This window comes from Syngnathus acus, chromosome 24 (assembly GCF_901709675.1).
Source record: "Syngnathus acus chromosome 24, fSynAcu1.2, whole genome shotgun sequence".
Taxonomy (NCBI): Eukaryota; Metazoa; Chordata; class Actinopteri; order Syngnathiformes; family Syngnathidae; genus Syngnathus; species Syngnathus acus.
Genome location: NC_051108.1, coordinates 2,003,857 through 2,027,428, shown reverse-complemented (window position 1 = coordinate 2,027,428; position 23,572 = coordinate 2,003,857). Strand labels below are relative to the sequence as shown.

Here is a 23,572-nt window from a genome sequence, read left to right as displayed (position 1 = left end):
GAATCTACGACGTGGAGGAAGGACGTGACGACCGCCGTGGTCGAGAATTGTCATAAAAGTTCTTGTCGTGCCACTTTTGCTTGAAAATTGAATTAAGGAGTGAGAAGGGGAGGCGAGCGAGCGAGGCCCGGAGCGCTGAGGAAAGAGGCGGGGATTGGGTCGGCCAATGGCGGCGGCGTGTGACGCAAGACAGGAAGCCACCTGATGTGAGAGGGGTCAGATAAAACGCAACACGGCTGACGGTCGCACGGGGCAGGTGCTTCCTCCGCAACACACACACACACACACTATATTCGGCTCAGCTGTGTGAGAGGCTTTCCCAGACATCCAGCCCACGCAAGCACGAGCATCCTCAGACGGGGAGGGGGGGGGGGTTGTTTTCGGGGGTAGCGGCCTTTCGTACAGGGCCAAGGAGGACGGAGGACAGCGCGCACGCACGCACGCACGGCTGCAGGAAACCGTCAAGAGTGTTTGGTTGCCTCCTCCTTCGTGCGTCCAGCTTCCATATTGGACAGAAGCACTCAACAAAAGCTTTTAAGTTTTAAAAGGAAAGCCCGAAAATAGGAACGTCCCCCACTTTTACGTACGAGAGGGATTTGGAGGGCTCATCCTTCCTATCTCGTTTCCTCTTTTGTACAGGAAAGCTTACTTTTGTTGTGCGACTAAATGCATATGAATAGAGCATCTGTGTAGTGTCCCTTTTTTTTTTTTTTTTAAGTAAAGAGAGGAGCGATGACAAACGCTCAATTAAGAAAATAGACAACAATAAGTTTGGGCGAATGCGGCGCTGTTGACGCTCACGGGTCAATCTGTGCTAAAATGGAATTTAAAAAAAATTAAATAAATAATTACGACAACAAATCAACTCCATAACCATAAAAGCCTGTTTCATCAAGGTTCATTGAAGTTTTCCTTAAGGAGCAATTTGATTTTTTTGAATGCGGGCGAAACTGTTTTTGTATCAAAGGCGAGTCAAGCATCACATTTAATCTCTCCTTGGCGTCAAATTGTGAAAAAGGAGCCATAATGATGTTTAAATTTCTGATTAAAGACATCGGGAAGGGGGGAAATTATTTTTAATAAAACAACACCAATAAATAACAAATGACTGGTAATTTTGCAAGCATGCAACCTTTTTCCCCTGATTTTTATTTTTTTTTTTTAAATTGCAAATAGCCAAATCAGCCGAAATGAAATTTTTGTGCTGTCCCGCCATTCTCGCGCCAACTCGAGTATAGGCCGGCCGGCCGGCCGGCTCACCTCGTACCCAACAAACACTCTGGGATTGTTTTGAGCTGTCTGGTGGAGGAAGGAAAGCGGTGTGAGAAAGTGGCTGTTTTTTCGAGGCGGACAGGAATTGCCCTCACGGTGCACGGTTCCTCTCCTCGCAGCGGGAACAATGCCGTGGCGTCACACCCCAGCGCTGACCCTCGCCGTTTCACATGGAAAAATGTTCCCAGAATTCCGCTCCCAGGCTTTGGCGGGGAGGGAGCGATATACGTGAAAGAGAGTCGAGCTAAGAGGTGCCTCTGGGCTCATTTGTTGCCGTGGCGACCCACAGTCATACTGATTGGTTGGGTGGTGGCGAAGAGGCGGGGCCAGCGGTCATTGCTAATGCGAAAAATATTCCCTATTTGAGTATGTGCCAGCTAATCTGTGCTAACATTGCAGCTCTGCTTACCTTTTAGTTTTGATATTCTAGCGCTTGTGTGCAGTCCAGTTAACGAAACAACGTATTCTCAAACCATTTTTTTTTTAGTACCGGAAAACGTTCCAAACATCCGATACTCTATACGCATTAAAACATTCCCGTCTCCAGCCTCATCCAACTGCGGGAGGGCTGCAGGTCATAATTCCTTCACAACAAAGGCGAGCTATTAGAGCGTTTTTAATAGCCTCCTCCCGAAGTAACGTTATACCCCCGCTCGGTGCTCACTGACCCTTTTACACGTCCTTACATAAAAACTCACTGCAAGAACAAAGTCGTAATTTTAGTCGGTTGCAAATTTGGGAATTCTACGCGTCTTTTGTAACCAAAACGCCACCGCCACGCTATCGTCGACGACGTTAATTTTAGCTCACCTTGGTTCCCGCAACGTAAACAACCTTGTGATCTCGGCGATGATCCCGGGGGCCAGGATGAGGCCGATACACGGGAAGTGGCTCAGCAGCAAGCTGCATCCCATAATAATCCGGACGAGAAATGCCGACAAACAATCTGGAACGGCGCGAGGTGACAGATAACGCCGACGAGGCACAAACTCTAACCCCGAAACTGGCACGGAGGGATTTTTTTTTTTTACTAGCGAGACACGCAAACAACGTGACGCTTGTGTACATCAAGATATAAACCCACAACGTATGACAAACAGTGTTGATCTGAAACGTCTCGGGCCCGCCTAAAAATTGCATCGACAACCAGCTGGACTCCCTGCAAACGGGCCGGCGATTCTGCCGGAAAGCATCTGCGAAGCGTCTCACCGCCTCAAACGCAACCCGGCTCTGATTTGAGATGTTTCGAAATCATTTAAAGGTGTTAGCAACAGTCTGTAGTGTTATTTTCACTTAAGATGCATTTTAGCAGTTTCCACGACAGGAAAGAAAATAACAAGAACACGATTGAAGGAACACAGCCGATGAGAAAAGATTTGTGTTACCATGGATGGAATCTTTTGGATGTTTTTTTTTTTTTTTTTTTTTTTTAAATTCACCTGCTGAGTCCTGAGCTGAGCTTTACCTCGTTTCAACCTTCACCTCATGCGTGCGCGACTCGGACGCAGCGAGGGGAGGGTGGTGGATATTGGAACTTGAAAGGCAACCTCGCTGACTGTACTTCACACCTATTCCACACACATGCACACGCATACTGTCACGAACACGTAGACAAACACGGCGGCCTGGACGTTGAAGATAAGGAGCTGTGACAGAGAAGGGAGGGGAGGGGGGGGGTATGTGAGAGCATGTTTGTGTGCATTTTATTTTTTGCTGGGAGGAGGAGGGGTGCTCAACAGGACGTGCTGGGGAGGAAAAAAAAAAAAAAAACGGCCAGATTTTGAATGTAGCTGAATTGACAAAGAGAAATGACAACTGTGCCCGACTGGCACTGCAAACGGTGAAAGGAAGAAAGAAAAAGAAGCATCAAGCTCCCTATCAGATCGATATTAAATGGAGGAGTCTTATGGTAGGGGGGGGGTCCCTGGGAAACAACAGTGGAACCAAAAGGGAAGCGCGAAAGAAAAACAAGGCCTCCTCCCTGTTTGACAAACATGGAGGATGTGCACGACACGTTCCCTCCTTATGGAAGGTACGTATGTTCATGGCCATATAATGTCTGCCAGACATCTGATGGCAGCGGGGCGGGGGATGGGAGTTGGCAGGGTGCCTGGCCGGAGCAGGTGCAGCCATACTTGCCCGTAATATCGATGTAAAGCAAGGAGCGGGATTTTTTGACCCTGTCCGTGAGAGATTAAGGAATTGTAGGTTTGGGGGAGGGGGGGGGTGCATCAATTTGCCCCATGCCACTGCTCCAGTGCGGCATCGTGGAAAATTCTTCTCAGAGGTTTCCTGTGCATTGCCATTATCAGGCCTTGTTGATAGACCAGCTTCACCCCACACACACATACACACACACACACACCAACTTCCTGCCTCTCTTCCTCAACCTTTTCCACCCCGCTTCCCCTCCCACACTCAGCTCAAACTCATGAATCACCGCTGCCACGGCTGGCCAAAAGCGCAGGGCCAGCTCACGCGGGGCAAATTCGAGCCACGGCGTATCGCTTTGTGACAAATGTTGAGTCACTTTGGCGTGAGGTCATTTGTCGATCCCAGACCGGATGGGCAAGTTGGGGGACTATTAAAGACGGTGACACAAAAAGAATAGACACTCCAAATAATGGCCGAGGGGTGGATCGGTCTGCCCCATTGACAGGACGTGACATGGAGCATGTGCGAAGGCCCTGATAGAGAATTTCAAGCTGGTGAGAACGAGAAAAGAAAACAGCGCGAGGGGAAGGAAAAGGAAACACTTAGGTGTGCTTGATATCCTATCAGCGGCCAATAGCCAAAGCAGCCATGAGAATAGCGCCTTGCTATTCAGAGCCTCGTTTTAGATTGGGGATGAGAGTGGAGATCAAATGGTGGATGGATAAAAGCTCCACATGGAGAGGGAGTGGGGGGGGCAAATCCGAGTTCCTTTTTGTTCTTGAAAATGCGCCTCAGATGTTTGACAAAGAGAAAAGTAGGGAAGACGGGTAGGGGGGGGGCCAAAACAAACAGCAATTAAGGTAGTTTGCGATTGTGTCTGAAAAAGAGCTTCGTGGTCCGTCCTCTAGGAAACATCTGCCATATTGATGTACGAGGCCCGGAAAAGACAAATTCCTCCTATCCCTGAAAAAACCTCCGTCCCGGTGGGCCGTGTATTTATTTGGGATGCGGTCGCTCTGGCGTACACGCACACAAACACGGAGAGGGCTCTCAAACGTATCGCTTATAAACATCGATAAGACCGCTCGGGAATTCCAGACAGATCGGGAGCGCGGATAACGGGATATATAGTCTCTCGCAAAGAGGCATTTGTCATCATCCGCACACTGATACGAGACGCGGGCGTTGCTAATTCGTCATTCGTTGCAAAAAAAAATAAAAAAATGGCCTGCGCGAGGTTGAGGAGCCTTGTTGTGCCGTCAACAGAGTCGCGGGCTGGCAAAGTGTATTGCTGTTTTTATATCAACACTCAGCAGTCACCTACATGCCTAAAGGACACACACACACACACACGACTCTTTAGCCACATAAGCTAAAGGCATCAAACACACTAAGAGCACAAAGTAGACGGACATTTTTTTGGCTAGGCTATGTCGACTATGCTCGGCCCGTGTTAACAAGTGAACGATGTATTTAATAGCAGTCATTTGTGACGGGGGAAGAAAGAAGAAACGAACGCAGATGAGGACCAGAAACGCTGCCATGTTTTCGAGCGGCCAGATCCGTCCAAAGTGTTTAAGTTAAACGCGTGGCAATCGAGGGGGCCAAGGTCGCAGCGACTGGAAATGTTTCTGCTTTGGATTCAACGCAAAATACACAAAGTTTGGGCCAAATGTATATACACTCGCGTTACACTTCTTCCAGCGCCTGTGTTTAAGGTTTACAACTAAACAAACGCATTTGACTGATGTTTGTGTCAACACTACACAATTGCGCCATTTGTGTGTTTGGGACATTTTATATTGTGATATAGTTGAGTCATAATATTGACACCACATTCAAGATGTGGACCGTTTCAAACGTTTTAGCAAGATTTAATGCTAAAAACAATTAGCTTAGCTATATTTTTTTGTAGCGGCTGGCTGTGCAATTTTGTCGATTCATACAATTCCGTGACGGGAGGCGAATAAAGTCAACACACGCACACCTCCCATCAGCAGCTGGATGGGGGGGGGCAGCACTTGGGGAACAGTTGACACTATGATCTCCTTAATGGTCACATCCTCCACGCCCGACACCAGAGACGCTCCAACACACAAGCTTCTCTTTCCTCGGAAAAGGGGGGAAACATACAAATTGCAACATTTCCACACACACACACATACACACACACACACACACACACTAATCACATACGCTATCTTGTTTAGCAGCCCCGCGCCGCCTCCTCCTCCTCCACGCAATCAGAGGCTCAGAATAGGAAGCAGGGAGAGGAAGCGGCCGTGCATTCACAGGCTAGGGAACAAGGAGAAGGAAAAACAGCCGGAACCTGGAATTTACGGAGGAAAAAACAGCAGCCATCCCAAAATACCTCTGGACCATCTCGACAGATAAACACACAAATATCACCACTCGCCTCCCTTTTGTTGTTGTTGTTGTTGTTACGCCATTGACGACGTGACGTGGGCCAGGCAGCCCTATTGTCTTGCGTCACAACACGGTCAGCAGTTGCAACTTCATTTTTTAAATTCATGACATTTCCTCATATCCAATGTGATCACTGGCTAGCAATTTTGCATCTCTGCACCCAAGTGGGATGCAGTACAGGAGGTTTAGGCTCCCGAGGGTCATTTCCTCTGACCTTTGACCTCATTCACCCTGTCATTTGAGGGCTCTTTGTGGTCATCCAGCCTTTTGATAAAGCTGAATGATGTCACTGTGTCACGGCTGCTAAAGTCACAACAGAATCCATAGCGTAAAATCAAAGTGGTCGCGGCGAATCAAATCATCGCATGTGATCAGCGAGTTAGCGCACTGTGTGACGTGTGACCACTATTTTGCCTTCAGAGGACGCTGCGTTCTTGGCTTCGGACTGGTGGCGAGAACATTGTTTCTCCAGCAACACTTCGGTGAGTTCTACTCGGAGGTCAGTCGCTAACCGACGTGTTCGCGGTGAACTTTTCTTTTTTTTAATAATTAAAAAATCTTCTCGAATCTTGATCTCATGCACCCTGTCACGCTGGACATAATTTGTGCTGATCATTTAATCAATTCCCCCCCCCTAACCAAATAATTTATTGCTGTCATGACGCATGGTATCCCAGACGCGCGTGCGTCCACGCGCACAATCGTGTTCGGTGTGTGCGCGCGCTGCGGCTGCCGGCCCCGCCGAGAGTGTTAGTACAAAGAGCCAATCGGAGCGAAGGACCTGACTCGAGCGCATCCTGTTTGACTTGACCTCAGAGGATATTCTCCTTTCCCAAGCAAACAAACGGCCAGGATTTTTGGATCGTACCAACGTCGGAGGGGAAGGGAGGGGACGGTGAGAGGACGAGCCAGCCAGAGGACCGCGCTGGCTGCCAACCGGCGTGCCACGGGGGCGCAATGTGCAGGGGCACGGTTCAAATCCACCCACAGAGGTGCGAAACTGTCGGGGAAATGCCTTTCCTCTGGGTTTGGTTCGGCCCAATGATGCAAACGCAATCCAGCAATTGCTGCTGCACAGTGCAGCGGGTTCAAGGCAAGTTAGTGCCACCCTTGCCGTTGGTTAAGGCCATTTTTAGGTCAAATTGGCACACGTTTAGCGTCTGATGCTATTGTACGAACGTTTGTTTGGCTTTGGCGTATTATGCAGAAAAAGACGCGGGCTCCTCGTGTGATTAATCCACTATTAGGCTAAGTCGCCGTGAACCTCGCCCCTCCGGCGTCCCTGCCGTGTTTTATACTCGGCTAATGGCGCCGCTGCTGGGAGACGGTCGGGATTAACGCCAGCGACTGACACTAATCTCATTGTGCCAGAGAGGATTTGGGACCACTACTTTACTCTCGCTGGCAAAAAAAAACGGGATTTGCATGTTGCAGCCACGTGTGGGCCTCTCTCCTCACCACCTTGGCCGAGCGAGCGCTGGGTGAGCGCATTTACGTACAAAGACTTGCCGTGACGTGTTTGGAGTAAACAGTGGAAAAAGTGCAAAAGGAGAAAGCAAAGTTCCAAAACAGAACATGAAGCGGGACAAAAAGACCAAAGCTGGAATGAGAGTACCGCTATCTCCTTTGACTACTTAGTAGAAGCGTTTTGCATTGTTCTCCTTTCGGGGGCCATAAACCTTTCAGGACCGTCGCGATACACTTTGCAAAGACATCTGCAGGTCGTTTTGTTTCACTTCGGAGTCCTCCTGAACTGCAGAGACAAACCCCAGCCGGCTCATCCTGACTTTCTTTCATCAAGCCAACTTCCTGTCGGGAGCTTGCAAGAGCCAAAGAGCGAGCGAGCCTGCAGCTCATAAATCCCCGCCCCCCCCCAATTTGGCTCCGAACGCTGACGTCACGGCCAATCTGCGGCAGCATATTGACCTCGTCGCTTAAAGCGCCATCATTACCGCTTTTACGATACGGAGGCCTGCTCCCAAACACAAGAGAGGGGACGGCAAACAAGTCGTCAATGCAGCAGGTGGCCACTTAGCCAGAGCCGATAAATATGACGTATTGTAAAGCCTTGTTTTGTTAAATTTGGATTTTTTTTTTTACTTGTTGAGACCAAGCAAGTATACAGCGGTTAGGAATCAACTGGGATCCATTAGGGCAATTTTTGCCAAAATACGAGCCCTGGAATTTGCCCAAAATAGCAGCACCAAATCAAAATGACCGACGTCCTGTTCAATTTCCGCCATGCGTCTTTAAAAAAATTTTTTCCCCCCGCATCCTGTCCTGACAGACACGTACAATTCCACAGAGCCGACATCCGAAAACCACAAGGGAGGGAAAACGCTCAGATTGAACTTCACTTAAGTGATCCGTGTATTCTGTTACATTGGTCTTCCATAAGTGAATCCGAATGAGACGCTTAAGTGTCAAGGCTGCGCCGACATTCAATACATTCCCGACATTGAGGCAACAATCATCTCGCGTGCCGATGGGCCCGGTTTACACTCCGTTGCCATGGCGGCAAAATGGCGACAACGCGGATAAGGATGAAGACCGGAACCACCGCTGGCAAGATCTTTGCCGAGCACGAAGGCCCGATGCCGCACTGACCCGCAAACACGCCGCCAAGGCCGCGCATCAAACGGCGAGGCCGGTGCGTGAACCCTAAACCTGCTCGCCCGGCGTTCCCCACCCCCCCAGAAAGTAGAGACATCTTAATCTAGGCACGGTCCCTGTCCCGCGCTCTCGCGAGTGAGAATAGCACGGCTGAGAGGCGCACGGCAGCAGCTGGTCCGTGCGCGGCTCCGGTTTCGCGTAACAATACGATGCGTTTAAGCGAGGCATGTTATAAATAAGAACGCAGAAAGCATCCGATGACAGCGGCTCGGCTTCCCCCCCCCCCACCCCGTTGGCCCACCCTCCGCTTAATTTGTTGTCCGTCTAAAACTCTAAACACTTTGGTTTAGAAAAAATGACTTAAAATGACGAAACTTGTTGGCTATGCGAAAAAAATAAATTAATTCCTCTATGATCATCAAATAATAAGGCTTGAATTTACCAACATGGCAACAAAAAGACCCAATTACATTTTAGTCCATTGAATTAGGGACAAGTGTGGTCACACTATTAAATAGAAATTACCGCCACCTACAGGACTGGAGTGGAACTGTATCACGTGATTTATTTCTTTTTTTGTTCTTTGGATTGGCCCTGCACTCAGCAGCTGCATTTTTCCTGTAAAACTCAATCTAATATACAATGTGCAATGTTCGATAGCCATCGTAGACGATGACAGTCAAATAAAGAGCAAAAGAGAACACATGGCTCACACGTCACTCACTTTCCCTCAAAGCAAAGAGTGTTATCAGCTCGGCCACAGCTACTAACGCCGCTTTTATGACCCTTTTACAGCAGGTAGATGGGAGTCACGGCTGTAAAATAAAAAAAAAATTTAAAAAATTGCAGATAAGGCTATTTGCCATGACGGCCGACGAATCACAGCTCGGTTCTACCAGACAATGGCATTGCAACTCGTTGGGTGGCAATGATTAATTCGTTTTCAAAGTCAACACGCAAGAGAATTTGCAGCTGATGGCGTTTTGTGTATAAGTATATATATATTTAGAATGAGCAGAGCCTGAGGTGCATGCACGCGTAAGCCATTGTGCCGCGGAGACTCATTGGGGACACAACAGGTGTGTCAATAGCATGCAAGTTTGCCGCCGCTGCTGCTAGTATAAACACAATTAACGCTCTCCGTTTTCACTCTGGGGCGGCGGGCGGCTACCTTGGAAAAACAACAGGCGACGTTTGGCCAGCGCGCATAACTTAAGCGTATGTCGCTTTTGTGGCCCTACGACGACCTTGGAAAGGAACATATGTAATCGTACTGACTGCATTAATATTCGTCTTCCGCAATAGAGAAGAAGGCGGTACCTGTACACATTTCATGCTTGAAAATGACATCGACGAGCGAGTTCATTTGCATACAGCTGAATAGTGATGTGCCCGCACACCGCGCACCCGTATGAGGGCGAGAGGAGGGACACGCGCCTCAACAATGGTGAGTAGAGAGGAGAGGAGGAGAAGGGAGGGGAAAGGAGGGCAGGGAAAGGGAGGCACGCTGCCGCTAAACTGTGTCAAGTGTGGACGCACATCAAGGTGCCCACGCGACACCCATCAGAGGGGAGGGGAGATGATTATGAATGAGTGTAAGGGACAATTGTAAATGAGATCACCCCTTATTTAATATGATGAATGCAAACTAACCCTAAAGGCTTGTAGACACTGGTTTGAATCCAAAAAGCAGTGACAATAAATATATTCAATAAATATAAATATATGCATTCATTCATTTTATATATATATATATATATATATATATTATGAATGAATATATTTATATTTATTGAATATATTTATTGAGTATTTATACATTTTATATTTTATATATATAAAAGATGAATGAATAATTAAATGATGGCACAATTATTAAAATATAGAAGCAAAGAGGTGACTAAATATTTGGACTAATTAAGCATCTAACAACGAAGAGTTTCCTCTGTCATCATCCATTCATTGTCTTTGCCCATAACGCGCAAGTGTGCGCCAGAAATAAGTTAACAGATGTTGCTGCATGCTTGCTCGTAATGGCGCTGCGTGCGCGCGTGCACGCATTAAATCTGGATATTTTGTTGTCGGGTTGCGAGGGGAAGGAGGAGGAGGCGGCGGCGGCGGCGGAGGAGGAGTGTGGTGGGCGAATGGGCGTGGAGCGCGGCGTCCACGATTGGCAGTTTATGTAATGAGCCGCCGCGCGCAAGTCTATAAATGAGGGAGGACGCGCGCCGTGCGCTCCCATTGAAGGCGAACCAGAGTGACGCGCGGCGGGCTGTGTGGACGCTCCGTGGACGCACAACTTTTTTTTTGCATCCCACCGAAACACGCACGCACACACGCGCGCACGCACGTAAGAGGGGGCCCGCGCGCACGCCGCTGGCTGACGCGCACCTTTGTGGAGTACGGTGCCATGTGAGGAGGGGCGACAGGAGGAGGAGGAGGGGGGTCACCGCGCTTCTTGGATATTGCTCCCGTTATATTTGGATAACGTTTTCTGGAGGAGAGGAACTAAGAGTGGGCATTTTGAAGGATTACAACCCCCCCGCTCCCCTTTTCTTCTACTTTTATTGAATTGCTTCTTTGGGAATTGGGATTGCACTGTAGGTGTCACTTTAGCTGCGGAAGGATGGCAGCTTGGGTCACCTTCGCCCTTGCCTTCAGCACCATGACACAGGTATGAAGGAGGACCACCCCCCGACCCCCAAATAAAAAGCCACAGGATTCACTGTTTGATTTATTTTTGGGAGCAGTTAGCATAAAAATCTATTTGTCTTTTGTAGGTGTTTGCCTCAGGCGTTTTTGAGCTGCACCTTCACGACTTTAAGAACCACAGGGGCCTGCTGGCCAACGGGCTGCCGTGCAAGCCAAGCTGCAGAACTTACTTCCGGGTGTGCCTGAAAAACTACCAGGTGGTGGTCTCGCCAGGAGAATGCATTTTCGGCAGCGCCCGGACGCCGGTGCTGGGTTCGGTGCTGCCCGGTCCCATCCAGATCCCCTTCAACTATGGGTGGCCGGTAAGCAGCCACTCTTTCAGTATACTTTCACTTTTAGGGGAAAATTTTTAGCAGTTGGTTTTAGAGCGCTTTAGTCCCTTAGGGGGCTCACCTGCTCCTCTAAATCCTGCAGTGACATCATTCATTTAGAAAGTGTGCCAGCTTGAGAAAAAAAATGACAAGAACGTCAATTATAGACTGATATGTCTTTCTCTTCCTAGGGATCATTTTCATTAATAATTGAAGCCTGGCACGCTCCTCATGGAAATCTACCTGTAGGTAAGTGCTGCGTAACTGAGCTTCACCACAGGAGGGCGCTCTAGGTGCACACTTAACCCCAGAAAGTGTTTTTTTTATTTATTTTAATTTCACCACAATAATTTAGCAAAAGATCAAGTCATTAATTAGTCCTTATATTTACTCACCTCATTGGTTGCTTGCATATTTTTTTCACACCTTCTCCGCCTCTTTGTTATGAACTTGTGGACACCTTCTTCATTCTTGTGCTCAACACAATTGAACTTCCTGCGGTTTATTTTTGGCGTGGGAACGAGCCGCGGGGCTTTCGGTGAGAATACACGGCGACTGCCAAGAAGCCCTGACTGAGTCTTCCTGTATTTTACACCTTACTTCTGTTCCGCCCCCGCTGGAAGACGGGACCGGGATGGGGGTGGCCTGGGAATGTTTTTGCCGACGGAAGAGAAAGAGGAAATTTCAAAACCTGAGTTTATCTTTCATCTGGGCTGTATAGGATGTGATAAGGGATGCAGCTTGCTACTGGGCAGATTAGTGGAGTGGAACGAGGCGACGTTGGAAAGCACAATAATTTATGATACGCGCTGGGGTGGGGGTGGGGGGGGCGTAAATTGTTCTACCTTTAAGGGTACAATGACTCGTGACCCTTTCTGCAGTTGTACCAGCTAATGTTAGCACCAGACAAGGCTCACACAGTTTTTCAATCGCCCACCAAACAAAAAGTCGACATTATTATGATGTATGGTGCTCGTCGAAGAGCATTTCATTCTTCTACCCGTGACAAATATACATCAACCACAATATGAGTCAAATCTTTCACAGATGTTATGAATCCGTGTTTGAAACATCCCCAACACAATTTGAAGTCATTCCAACTCCTTTCCAGATGCCAACAACTCGGACTTTCTAATAAGCTTCTTCGCCATCCAAAGACAACTGAGCGTGGGCAGCGACTGGGCTCAGGACACGCAGACCAGCGAGCAGACGGAGCTCAAGTATTCCTACCGATTCGTCTGCAACGAAAGTTACTACGGCGAGAGTTGCTCCAAGAAATGCACGCCCCGGGACGACCGCTTTGGACACTACACCTGCACCAGGGATGGACAGTTGTCCTGCCTGGCCGGCTGGAAGGGGGAATACTGCGAAGAACGTAAGTCGGTCGACATACGTCTGCAGTGACTGAAGCTTTGGTGTCGTTTGGGGTTCTGAAGAGTCTGAAGAGCGAGAGATTAGCATCTTTAAGGATAGTTGTGCGGACCTTGTACTTGATGGAATTGTTGACACATAATTACAAAGTGGTTATGTTTGAGGTGAGGCCAGTTGTGCGTAAATGCAACATTTTAAAGTTGGACTACAAACCCGGGCCCACCCTCACTCTAGAGGTCCGCCGCTTTTCATCAAGAGTGACGCCCGAGAGTAATCGTTACCATGTGCCGTATACGCGACAATGTCTCTGTCATCCGCGCCATTTGGTGGCCAAAGAGGAATTGGCGCGATCTATTCGGACAACCGCGGCGCCAAATTCCAACCATATGGGCTGACGCCTTGCAATTAGAAGCTCATCTTTCATGGCTGACTACAGAAAATATGCATGGGGGGGTGGGGGGGGGTAAGAAAAAGATAGATTGGGAATGCTATGGTAACTAATGAGCTCATTCATTTGTTTACATTCACACGACTATTTAGTGTGAAGCGTCATTTGTCTGCTTCAAATATCACCGTGTGAGAATTGAATTGAAACACTACTTTTGCTTGAACTATTTTGGCTCAGCGCATAATTTGATAAACTTTCAAGGCACCCACCACTGCACTGTATTACCATCAATGACTCCCAACGAGTTCAAACATGCCCGACTGGTTTGTGAATGTCAGCCATTTAGCATCTACAGGTGTGCTTTTACCTGACACTACCGTATTATTTACCACAATACTGGCCTGCCCGTGCCCAGTAACCCAATCCGCATGAGGGGAGGGGGGATGGCAGGAGGGGCGCGCGCGCATTGCTAGGAGGCCACGCACGCGTGCCTCACACGCGCCGGGGTTAATCACGCCGCTATTATCCAGCCACGCGCCGAGCGACGCGCGCGCGCTCGATAGCAGCAGCTGCAAATATGGCGGCCACAACAACAATAGTGACAGCTGTCTGCTATTGAGAGCGAGCATCTGTTGCCCGCTAAACTGGCTGCTTACCGTCGGCAGCCGCGCGATAATGTCGGAGCCCCGCGAGTCCCGCTCTGCGCAAACAAACCTCTCAGCAGCTGGGTTGAGATCAAATGAGAGGCAGAGCGAGACACATGGACATTTCTGCGCTGTTATTTATAAAGACGTCAAGCGTGACCTCGAATGTTAGCCCATGTAGGGAGGGAAAAAAGAAAACGTGTTTACATATTTTCCATACAACTTCAAAATGCTACAACGGCCGTATTATATTGATATGTATACATTCTTCTTTTCTTCCATAGCCATCTGTCTGGAAGGCTGCAGCGAGAGGAACGGCAACTGCTCCAAACCTGGAGAGTGTGTGTAAGTATTGAACCGAAAGTGCGGGTCATTTTATTACGTACAAGATCCTAGTGGCAAGATGTCGATTTTTCATCCGTTTAAATCCTCACTTTCGAGCTCCGACTATACAGACTAAAGTTCAACGATGCTCAGCAAATTCCCCACTCATATTTTGCCCTCTTTTTGGCGACACAAATCCATCACTACCCCAACCAGGAATGAGGTTAAAACCCTTTGGGATGCCCGAACAGCATCATTAAGCCGCTCCCATATCCCCTCTCACTCAGCACAGCAGATCATAACAAATTTCATAACAAATTTAGACGGAAGAATTTTAAAATGAAACCAACTATGGAAAAAACAAACAGAACACAAAAAAAATGATAAAGATTTGGAAGAAAAAAACAAATTGATTTTTTTTTTAAAAAAAACATCATTCTGAAAAATCTCCCAAACTAAAACCCCAACCTAAGACCGAAAAAACCACGATGATCTTACAAATTCAATTTAGCGAAGCGTAATTATGAGACTGAGCTCATTATCGCCCCCTACAGGTGTCGAGATGGCTGGCAGGGCACCTTCTGCGACGAGTGCAAAAAATACCCGGCGTGTAAGCACGGCACCTGCCAGCTGCCGTGGCAGTGCAACTGTCAAGAGGGTTGGGGAGGCCTATTCTGTGACCAAGGTAAGGAAACACACACACACACACACACACACATAGTGGTCCACTTTCAAGGACACTCTCATGTTGCCTGCTTTTCATTTGGATCAGCCGAGGAAGCGCATTAGCTAAATTGGGTTTCTTCTCACTCATGATACGCAAGCAAGAATAGACGGGATAACTTTCTTTCGTATAAACATAAACACTCACCTCCCGCTTGCCGTCTTCCTTCGTCTCCATGAAGATCTCAACTTTTGCACGCATCATCATCCCTGCGTGAATGGCGCCACTTGCATGAACACGGGCCAGGGCAGCTACACGTGCACGTGCATGCCGGGCTTCACCGGCGTCGACTGCGAGCTGGAGATGCAGGAGTGCGACAGCAACCCCTGCCGCAACGGAGGAATATGCACTGTAAGTCATTTTGGGGACTTTTTGTACTCCCACGTGCTAATTGAAGCTAACGTCACGGTCGTCTCCCTAGAATCTGGAGAGCGGTTACGTGTGCTCGTGTCCGGAGGGTTTCGAGGGCTCCCACTGCGAGCACAGCCTCCTGACGTGCGTGGATTCCCCGTGCTTCCACGGTGGCAAGTGCTGGGAGAAGGACAACGGGCGGAGCTACATGTGCGAGTGTCCCAGCGGCTACACCGGCCTCAACTGCGAGAAGAGAGTGGACAAGTGCACCACGCTTCCCTGCGCTAATGGTACGACCCCCCCCCCCCACACACACACACGAGTGGAAGCGTGCGGAACAACAGGAATTGCCGGGAAGTCAGTGTCTATTGTCCTGCTTCTAAACAAGTCGACGGTCTTGAGCTGCAGCTTGTAAATGTCACCGCTGCCCGCGGCAGTCGTTGTTGATTAAGGGGGCAACACATTTCTTGTTTTACTAAGACGGAAGAATTGTTTCTTTGTAGAGAGAACAATCAACAACGGCGTGGTCGCAGATTGGACGCAGATGTGCAAAGCGAGGCCTCCTCGTGAGAACGACACTTGTTGAGAGTTCACAACTCAATAGTCATTTCGTCTTAGAAATGACACTTCCATCTTTGTTGGATTACCTCATTTCTGTTGATTCTGCTGTGGAAGAACATGAGGGTCCTGATCTCCAGCCCGTCAGAAACTTTGGGTAGAAGCAGGGAGACTCTGAAACACAAGTTTTTCCATGAGAGACCCGGAAGAGCTTGAGGGACTTTCAGGCACCATTTTGACACTTTTCTCTTCTTGGGTTTTCTGTAGGTGGCCAGTGCCTGATCCACGGTGGTACCCGGGTATGCAGTTGCCGCGCGGGATTTACGGGCCAGCACTGCGAAATCAACATCAACGAGTGCGCCGGGAACCCGTGCGTCAATGGCGGGACCTGCCTGGACCGGATCAACGACTACACCTGCGCGTGCCCCCCGGGGTACAGTGGACGCAACTGCGACAAGGTCCTCAATGACTGTCCTCTCCATCCTTGCCTCAACGGCGGCGTCTGCGCCAGTAAGCCCCCGGCGACCTGCGTGTGCCCGCCTGGCTTCACGGGACACAGCTGCGAGTTCTTCGCCGCTGTGACTTCACAAGTCGGGGAGGCTCAAGATGGCTTCCAGTGGGCAGCCGTCTCTCTGGCCGTCGGTCTGGTGGCGCTTTTGGTGCTGCTTTGCATGGTGGGCTTGGCACTGAGGCACATCCACCGGCAGGCCCGAAGGCAACGAGAGGACACGGAGACCATGAACAATGTGTCCAGCGCTCAGCGGGATAATCTCATCACGGCTTCGCAGCTCAAAAACACCAACCAGAAAGTCAGCCTGGAGGTGGACTGCGACTCGGAGAAGTCGAACTTTATCCACAAAAACTATCACTTGGACCCTTACAGCTCAAAAACAAAGGAATTTAAAGACGACACGTCGCGAGAAGACAAAAGTCTTATTTATGACAAATGTTTAGAAGACAAAAGACCCTTGAGTAGAGTCTGCAGGTAAGCCTTTTGAATTGCAACGTTTCTAAAAAAAAAAAAAAAGCAACAACAACAAAAATGCACGTGCAAATAGTTTCAAGTTCAAGCCGATGGATTTGTGTCCACAGTGAAAAGCCGGAGTGTCGGATATCAACGATATCCTCGTCCAGAGACTCTATGTACCAGTCGGTATTCGTCATAGGTGACACGAGAAGAGAGTGCGTCATAGCGACAGAGGTAAGCCGCGCCGCAGACATCTTAAAAGACTTCAAACATCCAAGCAAAGTCAGTCTTTGTTTTCTGGGTGGGATTAAATTGTCACATTAGTAGATTGTTTGATCTGTTCTCTCATGAGAAGATATTTTGATCTCTCATTCTGATAAGACCACATTGAGTGTTGTTGCTTAGCTGGAAGAAGCTTGGAATTTTGTTGGCCCGGTCCCATAAAAAAAAAAAAAAATTCCACTATAGCGTTCCGTTCCATCAAGTAAACCCTGCAACCTTGTTTTCCTGTCATCTTGTTCCGATAAAAAAAAAAATGATAGCATTTACGCTAATCCCTTTGATGGTGTTGTTGTTTTCAAATAGAAGATTAATGAAAGAAGACAGCGTATCTTTGTTTCCTGGACACACCACCAACCAAGACATTGTGTTGCCATTCTGATTCAAATTCATCGTAATGTTAGTGAGGATAAATTCCAGCTGTCTCAGCATAATTTGGGCAAAAATGGGAAAAGAAAGTGTGTTTCTATTCACAAAAGAGACAATGAGGAGCTTGTCCGATCATCGCTCCCGCCAAATAGCAAATTAGGGTTCAGTGTCTTGCGCAAGGACACTTAGACATGGTTAACATTTTAGCCGCTTATCATTTCATGATTGAAAACATAACTTTCGGATTAATTGTATTACGTCGGGTCTTGATTCAAGACGACTTCAAATGAAAAGCAGATCCGCAGTTCTGACAAAGCAACTGATTTTTTTTTGCTGATCAAGCACAACATTGGGACAGTTGGGTCCCAGGAGCGCTTTGTTTGTGTGCACATTTCGGAACCAATTAAGATACACCAGCTTGTCCTTTTTTGTTTTCATCCTGTTTTGTTCGTCTGATCGTCATACAAAGTAATCTGAGGCTACGTCTAACCACCTCTTTTCTTTTATCCACTGCAGGTTTAAAAACGAGTGACGCACAAGAGACCCGGCAATACAATCGAAGCAGAATTGGAACATTCTGGATTGTTTACAAATACCGAGAAGAGACTTTGGGGTTGTTTTTTTCCCCCGATGTGTCAGCCGCTGCTCTTTGGAAGACTTGAAGACACGGTGGAGGAACATTTTAACTTATCATCTCCTGGACGGTTGAAAAGGAGGCGAAGGTGGATCGCCTACCATCCACTCGTTTTCTGGCCTTGTGTGATAATCACCATGGCGACGATGACTTACAGCCAAGCAATCAGTGAAAGTTGCCTGAGATTTTTTTTTTAGCCCCGCCCACCCGGAAAACCCATCTTGCCACCTTCGCCTTCTATGCAAAAATCAACGACGACAACAACAAAAAACTCAGGGTCAACACCCACAATCCAACGTCACAAACACTGAGAGTAATGAATGTCTGAACGTCTTCGATTTGGAGAGTTACATGCAGCCCGAATTCACTAGAAGCCTTAAAAAAAAAAAAAAGGGGGTGTTGGGGTGAGTGAGGGGTGGAACAATTTGTGCCCCTGTCTCCTTCTTGGATTGTTTGCACTACAAAAAAAAAAGACAAACGAAGAACGTACTTTTCAATCAGCAAAGACAGTCAAAACGTACGCATAGAAAGCCTTTCTATGCAAGCTGAACGAGACCTCGCTCACACCACCGCCTGCCTGCCTATGACACACTTCAAAACTACAGTACAGAACCACTCATGTAATTGTTTTTTTTAAAAATGATTTCTAGAGTTTAATTTAAATACGACACATTGCTCTTTATATGTTTTATAATATTATTTTGTATATAATGCATATTTATAAGGACCAAACTTCTGAGGAATAAACTTTGTGGAAAAACCGTCTTGAGCTATTTCAGAGGTGTTTCACGCTCGCTCACATGTGCTTTATGTTTATCGCTCTTCTACGGAGGATCAATTATAATGATCGCCAGGACTCGGAATAAACGCGACCCCGGCTTGCGAATATGGAATCCAGCTGCGCGTCATATCACAAGATTTCTTTTGGACATAGAGGGGAGACGTAAAGCAAAGCCCCCAACCCTCCGTCCTTCCTCATTTCCTGACTGCCGCATCACTACTTTAAGTCATTCCTGGAAACGCCTTTGGCTCTCGTCCCACCCTCTGTTCTCTCCACGGACCCCTCAAATTGGCTTGAAATTTAAATCCGTTTCTATGGCGACCGGGGCTGCCTCGAGCTGGAAACGGTGAAACAAAGCCAGACTCCGCCTCTTGTAATGCACTCACGCACGCGTCACCCCGAAAACAGATGCTGCAAAAGGGACGGATTGGGGGGGGGGTATTAAAAAAAAAATAAAACAACATATGCCAGCTCTCAAGCGCCCATAAAATAACACACACACACTTATGAATGCACACTCCCCAACTGACGGCCTCACCCTCCAGGGCTAAGAGCGATATTTTACTACCCGCTTCTGTACCACCTACTCAGGGGCAAACAAAGCCGGGCGGAGGGGGCCTGGCACTTGGGGTGTCACCTCACCAGAGGGGAAGGGGCGAATGGGGAAGGCCTCACACCAGATGGGAGGCAGTGCATGTGCCGTAAATCCTCGGAAATAACAAAAACATCTCTGTTTTGTGTACGCTGACATTTGGAAATATATCGAGTGTTCGTATGTGAATTGAGGGCATAGATCTCCACACACACCCTCACACAGTCGTCACACACAACACCCGCCAGGCATTTTCATTGTGTTATAATCACAGCATCCTGTTTGTGACCCGTTGACATCAGTTCCTGCTTCCTCTTTGATTAAAACGAAAAAATAATAAAATAAAAATGCAGAGCATGCCGGCAAGAGCCGGCTGATTTTCTCACGCATGCGTTTTTTGTTTTTTCTTCCAGGAAGCGACGGTGCAAACTGGCAGACTAATCAACTCCTGTTGTCATGATAATGTTTTAAAAGGAGAGGACGCTGATGTTGTGCATGAAGCAGAAGTCTCATCAACTAGCACTAGGTGGCAGTAATGAGCCCAAGCACAAGATAATCAGTCTTGGGCCACAACTTGTTTGTTTTCTTCGAACATTATTATTTTTAGAAATATCAAATTGTAAGTGTCCAGTGAACTTGTGACTTATTTTTCTAGGTAGGACGCAAGAGTTCGACCTTAGCTCAGGAGTGCATTACGTCTAAATATATTTTAACTGCGATGACTAAAATGACAGACCATGCTGCGGTGTGCAAAAACTAGACAGAGTTCAAAGGTCCAAAGAGCATCAAACCGGCTAATAACACTTTCTAACTTTTCAAGTACAAATTTGTCAATGACACCGTTTGTTTTGATAAGAATAAATTGCATTACTTATAGGCTAGTGTGCAGTCAACGTACTATATTTCATTGCTGACTACTTTTGGCTGGTTCAAGTAACCAAGCATTGATAAAAGTCTCTAAGTGACTTCTGGATGCACACAAATAAATCAACATTGAATCTCACATACACAAATCTCAAATGCACAAAAATGTCTATGCATAATGTTCATCAAAAATCACAGCCCTTTGAACCGCAAATCTGATGCAATGTCTTGATATGTTGCTTGCAAGGCAGTGCTGGAAACGCTGGGAAAAGGTTGCATCAGCCGCACAGTCCGGAAATAGATCCAAAATGACAAGCGCAGTCAGCCAATCACATTTCGAGTTAGGTTGAATGACAGCTCATTTGACATTTCGGCCGAGCCAAAAGGCGTCGCCTTTACGAACCATTTCAACCAATAAGATCTCGATGTGAGTCGACGCATCGCCCTAAATGGGCGCTGTAGAATTTGATTGGGTGGATTTCAAAACGAGCTATGAATATCGTCATTTCTATTGGTTAGAACGGTACCCCACATCCGCCTACTTTTGTTGAAGCGTACAAATAAGCGAGGACGGAGTGAGTACGTGGCGAGAAAACGGCGCAGAGTAGACAGCATCGACGAGAAGCTGAAGCAAAGATTTTTTAATAACTACTCATCGCAACATCGACGATCTTATCATCATTTCGATCTTTAATCTCTTTTCTGCCGGCTGAGCAGCTGGCCGAAACCTGTCGTTTTTGTTTTTCGACGCGTCGTTAGGCCCGAGCGGCTACTGCCAACATGGCTTTTTAAAAGGCACTATGCGGTAACTGCAATGGCAATGCATCGGGGGAAAAACTTGCGCTCCAGCGTCCTCGCAACTGCCAAGCAGTTGGGCTCCAATACCCCTCGCGGTATACCATCGAGCCAACCGGTACCGCTGCTGCTGGACCGGAGGAAGCTAACGTTAGTCACCAGCTAGTTGAGCGCAAGGCCCCAGAGCGATTCCATCCATACGTCGTCTTTTTTTGTAAAAGTCGTGTGAAACAAGCAACATGAAGCCTCAAGACATCCTGGCAGCCAAGAGCTGCAGCGGCAGCAGCCTGTGGATCTTCGGCTACGGCTCGCTGGTGTGGAAGCCTGACTTCAAGTACAAGCGGAGCAAAGTGGGCTACATTCGAGGCTACAAGAGACGGTTCTGGCACGGAGATAACTTCCACCGCGGCAACGACGAGTTGGTAAGGATTTTAATATTTCATTTGTATGTTTTCGTGACTTATTCTTGCGCAAGGGTGTTGTCTCATGGCTGCCTCTCTTTTTTCTTGACAGCCCGCAAGAGTGGTGACGTTGATTCCAGATGATGACGTAAGTAGCCCTACTTCCGCCTTCAAATGCAAGCCTAAGGCTTTATATAAATAAAATAACTTTGCACCTTTTTCCATAAAGTCTACCGTCTGTATTTGACCACATTATCTTATTTTTCTAGGCGAGCACATGGGGTGTGGCCTTCGAAGTGAGCGGCACCCAAGTGGAGGAGGCCCTTGAGTACCTGAACGTACGCGAGGGAGTCCGCGGTGGCTACGTCAGCGAGATTGTGACCTTCCATCCAGAGGAGGGTGGCCCGTCTGTACCGGCTCTGCTGTACATCGCCACCGCCGACAACCCCCTGTACCTGGGGCCCGCCGCCCCCGAGGAGATCGGCGCCCGGATCGCAATGTGCGAGGGTCGCACGGGTCACAACCTGGAGTACCTGCTACGGCTGGCCGCCTTCATGCGGACCAGCTGCCCGAAAGTGGATGACCAGCACCTGTTTGCAGTGGAGGCTGCGGCGCTGGCCATGGTCTCCTACATGTTGGAAATCCAGTAGCTCATGCATACACAACTAAGACCTGTCTACTAGTCTGTTTCATCAATAAGCATCATTGCACTGTAACACTGAACCTTATGTTTTTTTTAAAAATACAGTTTTGTTTATGCATTACTGGTCATGTTCAGGCATTTCAACAAATGGTATCATTGTGGAAATAAAATCTTGAAAAAAGCTACTTTTGTTTCCTTTTTAAATACACACGCTCATGACTTATAATTCCAACACACAAATTAGCTTCTCAAAACTAAACTAACACTAAATATTACAATATAATTAAGTGTTGAAAATTATCAACCTCACTTATTCATATATTTTCCACATACTTTTTCGGAACAAATTATGTTCGGAATATCACACTAAGGATTCAAACTTACCTTCAATGTTTTCAGGACACACTTGATTTATGGACAACCGCTCTTTTTCTTGACAAATCTTTTTTGTCTCAATTCCAAGTTGGTGTCAGTGAATCACAGAAATGACACTTCGATCCTCCCACCTGCCAGTAAATGGAGAAATGAAACTTAATTCATCCCATCTGTATTGGTGCAGTCAGATGCCAAACATTACCCATTCTTTACATCTATTAACTTAATTCAAACACTAAAATACTTAACAGAACAATGTAATATCTCACATGGCAGCTGGCTGTGTGTCCAGAGATGTGTGTGACGTCAGGATAAACAATGCTAGGTTTTTCCGGTGTTTGTTGCTAAAATCAGAGAAAATCAAGCCTTTACTGACTTTAATACAGATTTAAACAAATAAAGGTATAATTTAAGATTTGTTGACGGGTTGTACACTCGCATAGCGTCTCAATTAATACACAAAAACTTGCTACAACTGTTGCTTGTGCCTTGCGGCATAGTATTTTCCAAATGAACGTTGACTAAATTGGAACTCTGTGTGTTGCTTTTTCTTTTTAACTTACCATCTGTTTGTAGTTAGCAGGCTCCATGGAGGTCCTTGTTGCGGTTGTCTGGTAGTTTCTTTTCGAAATAAAGATATTCTATGTCTGAAATAATGAGACATCAGTGTCATGAGAATTCGACGGTTACATTTCAACGCACACCCGCCGCCAAAGTCACTCAAATCCCTTCAAACTGTCTCTGAACGCACTGTGGGTCAACTATACTATTTATTTGAAACACACAAAGTAATAAAATAAAGAAATAAAGTAAAACGAATGAATTTTTGTATCAATTACATGAGTGGTAGTTCTTACCGGAAATGGGTCATTAGGAGTTTAGTGTGACCGGAAACAGGTGTAACACAAGACCCATTTGATTACATGTGACGTCATCTTAAAACCGGATATCGTTTTCCTGTATTTTATACATTACATTTTTTTAGTTAGTTTTGTTTCAGTAGCAGTATTTTTATTGTGTAGT

General features: G+C 47.2%; 2 protein-coding genes and 1 long non-coding RNA gene across 3 annotated transcripts; 2 read left to right on the top strand and 1 right to left on the bottom strand.

The window, feature by feature from the left end:
• Nucleotides 1-10,712: 10,712 nt before the first annotated feature.
• On the top strand, nt 10,713-18,859 carry dll4 (delta-like 4 (Drosophila)). Its single transcript, XM_037244622.1, has 11 exons — nt 10,713-11,140; nt 11,247-11,480; nt 11,681-11,738; nt 12,601-12,864; nt 14,177-14,237; nt 14,771-14,901; nt 15,122-15,291; nt 15,362-15,581; nt 16,117-16,834; nt 16,942-17,050; nt 17,981-18,859. The coding sequence occupies exons 1-11, from the start codon at nt 11,093-11,095 to the stop codon at nt 17,984-17,986; spliced, it is 2,019 nt and encodes a 672-aa protein (XP_037100517.1). The 5' UTR covers nt 10,713-11,092; the 3' UTR covers nt 17,987-18,859.
• On the bottom strand, nt 15,938-23,244 carry LOC119117960. Its single transcript, XR_005096631.1, has 3 exons — nt 23,113-23,244; nt 22,559-22,680; nt 15,938-16,023 (listed from the first exon to the last, which is right to left on the bottom strand). It is a non-coding gene; the product is annotated as an uncharacterized LOC119117960 (long non-coding RNA).
• Nucleotides 20,909-22,359, top strand: chac1 (ChaC, cation transport regulator homolog 1 (E. coli)). Its single transcript, XM_037244623.1, has 3 exons — nt 20,909-21,552; nt 21,644-21,679; nt 21,801-22,359. The coding sequence occupies exons 1-3, from the start codon at nt 21,370-21,372 to the stop codon at nt 22,179-22,181; spliced, it is 600 nt and encodes a 199-aa protein (XP_037100518.1). The 5' UTR covers nt 20,909-21,369; the 3' UTR covers nt 22,182-22,359.
• Nucleotides 23,245-23,572: the final 328 nt, after the last annotated feature.